The sequence below is a fragment of the Penaeus vannamei genome, chromosome 33 (genome assembly GCF_042767895.1).
Source record: "Penaeus vannamei isolate JL-2024 chromosome 33, ASM4276789v1, whole genome shotgun sequence".
NCBI classification, from domain to species: domain Eukaryota; kingdom Metazoa; phylum Arthropoda; class Malacostraca; order Decapoda; family Penaeidae; genus Penaeus; species Penaeus vannamei.
Window position 1 is genome coordinate 30,128,198 of NC_091581.1, and position 7,500 is coordinate 30,135,697.

The 7,500-nt window shown below is 34.0% G+C and overlaps 1 protein-coding gene across 3 annotated transcripts in view; it reads right to left on the reverse strand.

Moving 5' to 3' along the window:
• Positions 1-6,993: 6,993 nt before the first annotated feature.
• The window catches only part of LOC113806821 (uncharacterized), a 14,232-nt gene continuing 13,725 nt past the window's right edge, over positions 6,994-7,500 (reverse strand). For all 3 annotated transcript variants that reach the window (XM_070145057.1, XM_070145058.1, XM_070145059.1), the window contains exon 7: positions 6,994-7,500. This exon is cut by the window's right edge and continues 197 nt beyond it. In XM_070145057.1, coding sequence (XP_070001158.1) covers positions 7,408-7,500 — 93 coding nt within the window. In that variant the 3' untranslated portion in view covers positions 6,994-7,407.

Consider the following 7,500-nt stretch of genomic DNA (forward strand, 5'->3'; position numbering starts at 1 on the left):
TGTATGTATTTGAATATAATGGGATAAATGTAAAAGGAGAGTACTGCATGAAGATAGGGAAAATCTAAGAACTGTCATGTACACAGAAAATTGAAGAGAATGCTATATAAAATAATCTTTAGAGACAAAAAATAACAACACAGTTGAAGAAAACAGCTTCCACACACTGAGTTCCTTACATTGAACTTAGCCTCTGTGTGGTAATCTGCTCGACCTATTTGTTTAAATTATAACATTATTATTCTCTGCAGATTATTTTATATAGCATTCTCTTCAATTTTCTGTGTTCTATGTGACTGTACTCTCAGATTTTCCACTACATTGTACATGAGTCTCATAAACAATGAAAAATAGATATATATCTCTTTAAACTAAATTGTCAAAATGTAGATTATGCAGAATTTGGAAAGTTTTGTTCCATTGCTTAACAGATGTTGGAATTCCTCAGCTTTCAACATTTGCACCTCCAGGCAATAGTGGAGCCATGGCTGATCAGTCTTCAATATGCAGTAAGTAGTGTAATTTAATTTCTTGATATAGTTGTTTGTTTCATATAGATAATGATATTAATAACCTACTGTCAGACAAGTTTCAATTGATATATTAAGTTTTTCTGGTAAAGGAAATGATCCTGGAATTAAAGTAGTGATTACTTTTACTGAAAATGTTGATGCAATTTTTGGTTTGTTTGAAAATGAGAAATTATAACACACACACACACACACACACACACACACACACACACACACACACACACACACACACACACACACACACACACACACACACACACACACACACACACACACACACACACACACACACACACACACACACACACACACACACACACACACACACACACACACACACACACACACACACAAAGAAAACAGTTGCTAATGCTTGATGCAGATTTCTTATGATTTGTTACAATTTCCATTTCAAGGTTTCCTGAAGTTTGTTTGTTGAAGACATGTTACCTATATGTGCATGCTGTATGTCCTAAACATATATTTTTACTTTCATATTCATATAATTATTTTTACTAAGATTATATTGCAATAATTTTCATACTGTCCCATCAAATCTTCAATGTTTAGTTTTATATAGTCTTCATAACTTTTTTTATTGAATTCAAAGTTGCTTAATTTCCAGATGTATGATATTTATACAAGTAAATATTTGCAGATGGAAGTGTTCATGATGATGAACTTGCTCCTGAAGACTTTTCCACTTCAGGAACACAGCAGCACAATGATGCAAGTTGTTCAGCAAAAAGTAAGACCTTTAATGAAATAATTAGTTTGAACATAAGAAAAATTATAAATATTATTTTTACCCTCATTATTGTTACTTTTAATAGTATTATTATTTTTATTTTATGTTAGTATTTGTTTATTCACTGTTGATTAATATAACAATCATTGTCATTATCAATATTATTGGAAATATAGCAACATTTTTGTTATTTTACAGTGAAGATTGTTGTGTTCTTATATTGTTATTTAGTTGTATATGAGACTTACGCACTTGTCTGACACTTTTTTCATATTATACGCCTTTTTCCATTGTGCAAAGTGGCATATACAGTTCTCAGGTTTAGGGATGCTAAAGTATCCTTAAACCTTGTTTAGCATTTTTAGCAGAAATCATACAGGAGATGAGGGAGCTGACCTCACACCCCCGCCCTCCTAAGGCTTTTTAGTTATTGGCAGATTGAAGGGTTGATGGGGGGCTCTGTCCCCTAATACCCTCGTCACACATTGTCTTCACCTCTCACATACGGCAGGATAGAGCTGAAACAGGTTCCAGTTATTTATGTTAAACTTAACCTCCATGCTATAATCTGCACTACATCATTTCTTCAATTGTCACGTTATTATTTGTGTCTGCAAATTATTTTATATAGCATTCTCTAGTATTTTCTGTGCTCTATATGATTTTCCATATCATTGTGTGTCAGTCTCGTAAACAATTACCTTAATTTGCCCTTTACTATTGCCTAGTGCATTCACATAACCCTCTTTTTATCTAAATATGTGTAACTAAGTATTCTACTTAATAGAATACCCCTAAAGTACAATCCAGTATTACAGGATACATGTGTGTGTATACAGACACAAACATGCATTTGTACTTGTGTATATAAATTTCATATCTTTTAGCAACATCATATTTATGTAAAAGTTCTAAATGAAATGCATTTATTTTAATGGCGTTAAATTTTCAGGCTCTCCAGTTACTCATACAAAGAAAATGATAACTGGAAAGAAAACAAAAAGTGCGAGTACGATGAATAATTATCATAAAAAAATTGGGTATTTTAAAAAGTTGATATGAAATAATTGCTAAATTCATGTACAAAATATAGTCTTCCCTTTGCTATAATTCCAAACACCTCTAAATATTTGAGTGGTTTTGCCCTTGAGTTTTGTAAATCCCAGTTGCATCTTGAAAATATTAAGAAGAAAGGGCACAGATATTCAAATGCAGAGAGAGCACTTGCTCTTAGTCTTTAATGTAACTTATTATCAAAAATATTTATGTTACTATCACAAAGAATGCAAAAGTATTGGCTACAAAGGATTCAATTCAATCCAGGCTGGAACAATTACATTTTCAGTGTCAATGGACAATCAACAAAGATTATGTATTTTGGTATTTGATACACTCTCCACTAAAATGGAATTTATTATAACATTACTAATGATAGCAGTGGTGGATTTGAAAACTTAGGCCAATATGGTAAATCAAATAAAATTGCCCAATATGTAATGGTGTTTATGGCTAAAGGTTTAAAACCAAAATGTAAACAAGTTTTAGGGATTTTTTTTTTCTCACAGAAGTATAAACAAAAACTTTGAGCAAAATGGTGATTGACTGCAATAAAAAAAATAAAAACAACACGACTAAATGCATTAAAAGTGCATTTAAAAACTAAATATAAAACCTGAAGCACTGTATATTACCCTGGGTGGATTCTTTACTGAAGAATGTCGGAAATAATCTAGTGAAACAGGATATTCAAATCAATGGAAATGTTGTAAAATGGTATTATGTTGAAAAGTTCTACTTAAAAGATAGCAATGTGTATTTGCAGCTTGCACCTAAACTAACGAACAGGCACATATATTGCAACAGCTTTGATAAGATGTGTGTTTGTTTAGCAAGCCAGGTATTCAGTAGAAGTGTTGCAGCTGGACTGTCCACATATTCACAGTTTGGGGCATTACCAGATGGAGCCAGTGCAACTGCAGATTTTGTGTGCAATATGGACAGGTTATTTGATCTTTTTAATAGCTCCCGATGCTATCATTATAAAGAGAACAAAAGTGCAGTTAGTGACGTGAATAATCAACTTGTTCAGTTGCAATCTTGGCTTAATTCATGGGAAATCAAAAGAGCTCTCCCATGCATAGAACGTTGGATATTAAATCTTTGCAGTTTGAAGTCTCTGGGAAGGTGTTAAAAGTAATTATAGGTCGGAATATCTTTTAGCTAACAGAATAAATTAAGATGCTGTAGAAATCTTTTTAGTGTTATTAGAAATGCAGGCAATAATTGTGACTCCCCAACTGCTCCTAAATCTATTACATTTTTAAAAGGGAATTTGAACAAAAATTTAATAGAAAACTCGACCAACAGAAATTGCATTGAAGATGGTTGTAGTATTTTAGAATATTTAAAAAATGGCATTGACAAAGAGACAACTGCAGAAACTACACCATTAGAAATTGTAGAAGTTTTAGGAGAAAATGAGCTAAAGGATGACAGGGAACAGAATAATGCTCTTGCAACATTTTTTTTCCCAACTGTAATCCAGAAATGGAAAAAAAACACTTGTAATTTTTTTTTTTTGCATTATTTAATCCAGAAGAGGAAGATACTCCTATTGAGAGTAGTATTACTTGTAATGAAGATTACATTCAAAGGAATAAAGTTTCATGCATAACTGGTTATGTATGTCACAAAGTTTTGAAAAAAACATGATTGCATGAACTAATCTGAGGTGTTAAAGACATCTGGCACAGATAAATATTGCAATATTTACACATCTCTTGACTTTAGCAAATAATAGTATTATCAACATCATAAAACAGGTAGAAGCAATATTTATTGAAAACATACAGAATTTAATGTATGATACAACTTTAAAAAGAAATCTTTTTAAACCAATGAATTCTAAAGAAATAGGGAATGTAAATATATGTGATTTTTAAAAGATGCTATAATAGGCCTATATATTAAGATGCGAATTCATTTTACCAAGTTTTATAACAGGAAAAATAGTAATGAAAGGAAATATAATGAAAGGGGATGTATTGGAGAGAAAAAAATTAGATTACTCACCAGTGATAATATCAATACAGATATTTAAATAGCTTTGTATTTACAGATAGGATGATCAACATATTTACAGAAAAATGGTATGTATATTTAGGGTTTGTATGCACACTATTGGCCGGTTTGTTAAAATTGTGCCAGGCTCGACCTAATAGACTTTCATTACACAGACATGCACAAACACAAATAAATGCATATCTATCAGTCTGGACATGCATATCTACTGTACAGATAGAAAAATAAATGTATATATATTTGATAGATCGATAGACATGCATTATTTATTTCTGTATATAGGTGTCTGTTTATACAAATATTCATTGGGTCAGGCCTGGCACCTGCTTGTGATTGTCCTGTTTGCTTTAAATGTTGTTTTTGTTCTGTCTCTGTGTTGTGCAAATGTTTGTTTGCTTTTGTTTGATCTGCCTTTTTTATATTATACTGTTTCCTCTGCTGGCAGGATATATAATGTGCATATATATTTTTTACACTTTCATTTTGTTCATATTCGAATAGCACTGTCTTGTTACAAACTTTTTCTTTTTTAAGTCAATTTATTTCTTCACATGACTGCATATTTTCTTCTTTTTTTCCTTTTTTTTAAAGTTTGTGTTGTAGATTAGAATGGATGTTGTATTTGTCTGTCTTCCATGCATTTGGATTATACATAAATAAATTAAAAGGAGAATATAATTGTTTTCATAACCACCCTCTTTAATAATTATTATTATATTCTTTTCTTATATATTTTTAGAAAAGAGTAAAATGTATTCGCATTGTTAAATCAAGGGTAATTCTACAGAAGACATCCACACTTGTCTGAGACTAAATTCCCCAACATCAGTTAAGAGAGAGAGAGAGAGAGAGAGAGAGAGAAAGAGAGAGAGAGAGAGAGAGAGAGAGAGAGAGAGAGAGAGAGAGAGAGAGAGAGAGAGAGAGAGAGACAGACAGACAGACAGACAGACAGACAGACAGACAGACAGACAGACAGACAGACAGACAGATAGACAGACAGAGACACAGAGAGACACACACACACACACACACACACACACACACACACACACACACACACACACACACACACACACACACACACACACACACACACACACACACACACACACAGAGTCTGTGTGTGTGTGTGTGTGTGTGTGTGTGTGTGTGTGTGTGTGTGTGTGTGTGTGTGTGTGTGTGTGTGTGTGAGTGTGTGTGTGTGTGTGTGTGAGTGTGTGTGTGTGTGTGTGTGTGTGTGTGTGTGTGTGTGTGTGTGTGTGTGTGTGTGTGTGTGTGTGTGTGTGTGTGTGTGTGTGTGTGTGTGTGTGTGTGTGTGTGTGTGTGTGTGTGTGTGTGTGTGTTTGCACTGCCCGATGGAGGGGTTAATGTGGGGACTCTGCCACCCAACACCCCCTGCCATATCTAGTATTCACCACGTATATATGACAAGATAAGAGCTTTTATGCTGGACTTAAGCTTCTATGCAGTCTCTTCCTTGCAATAATTTCTTTGAGTCTGACAGAACTATTTGTCTCTGCAGAATGTTTTACACACCGTTCAGTATCTTACTTCGATTGTCTCCTACATAATAACCAAAGCAAGTATAAGTAATGCTAAGTATTTATTAAGACGTTATTAAAATAATTAAACATAATAGATAACGGTACAAAAAGAAAACTATGACTAGTTTACCTTAAATAAACATCATAGAAAATGGTAGAAAAAGTAAACAGCAAAAACATTATATTTACCCTAAATAAATAATAGGTCGGTAATGAAAGAAAACAATGGCAAAATACAATAGTTTACCCTAAATAAATTATCAAAAGGACAATTGTAGCGGGGCGCAGACCCAGAAGACCCAGGAAAAGATTCGTCTGCAGTGAACAGATAAAAAGGTTCCAATCTTACAGCTGTTCATTGCAGACGAATCATTTCTTGAATAAAAATCCATGTTCACAGCTTAAAGTCTACTAGGTCTATGCCCCACTACAATTATCTTTTTGGTAAGAAAAGAAACGATGCCAAAATATTATAGTGTACCCTAAATAGATAATCATAGAGAACGGTAGAAAAAGAAAACGATGTCGGGATATAATAGTCCACCCTACTATCAAAGTAGTATTGGGTCAACACAACAGATGGCACAAATGCTCTGGCATCCATTTTTTTTCGTGGTGGATATAGGAGCTTTCCTATCTTTGAGTATATAGTCTTTGACCTGTTCTCGAAAAGATGATAGACTCTATCTCTACAAACGATAAAGTCATGAACTCTAAACGTCCGGCATGGAACCCCAGACGCGACATTAATTGGGTCATCCCTAGTTTACTGGCAAGGAAGATGAAGCATATTGAAACCTTCAGTGCAATTCTTTCACACTAGTCACTCCTCTCTTCAACATACCAAAACGTACCATCCTGTTGCATTCCTTCTACTCTTTATATGTTGATTTAGGTAGTGGGTATTCCCGTCAGACTCATCTCGTTGATTTAATGTCTCGCTTTTGCAATAACTCATCGCCAACGCTGTTTATGTTGTCAGATGTGCTTCTGGTACTTTTAGTTCGTCTGCCTGTTTCTAAATCACATCTGTCGGGCGTCTGGTAAAAGCATTCCCGTGAAAGCATAAAAAAAACAAGTTGTGGTATATCCCTGATTTAATCCTTTTTATTGTCATTTTCATTTATTCCCGAGTTGTTAACATTGACGATGATTTTTTAACACACTTTACAATAAGGTATGAAATGTTCACAATGATTACTCTGTAGTTTAACCGGATTAACAATTACAGGTAGGCCTACTGCCATACAAGAAATCATATGATCATACAATTACCTTAATCATCATAAAATGGTTGTGACAAAGTAAATAGTGATGGCAACATATGAATAACAAACACTTGAATAAAAAAAAAAAACAAGTATACCATTTTCCCGCAATGATCAACATATAAATACACAGACAACCTCCACCGACCCAGACACAGAACACCCAACTCAACCCACAAGATTCGAAGCTCCGACACCTCATCCCAAACACCCCCATCCGTAGACAAGCGTTCTCAATTCTTGGGCGGCTCCTCACACGAAATCCAGTTCTGCAGATGGGTCTTCTTCCACCCGTGCTTCGCGAAAAGGGCCATGGAAACGTCGTT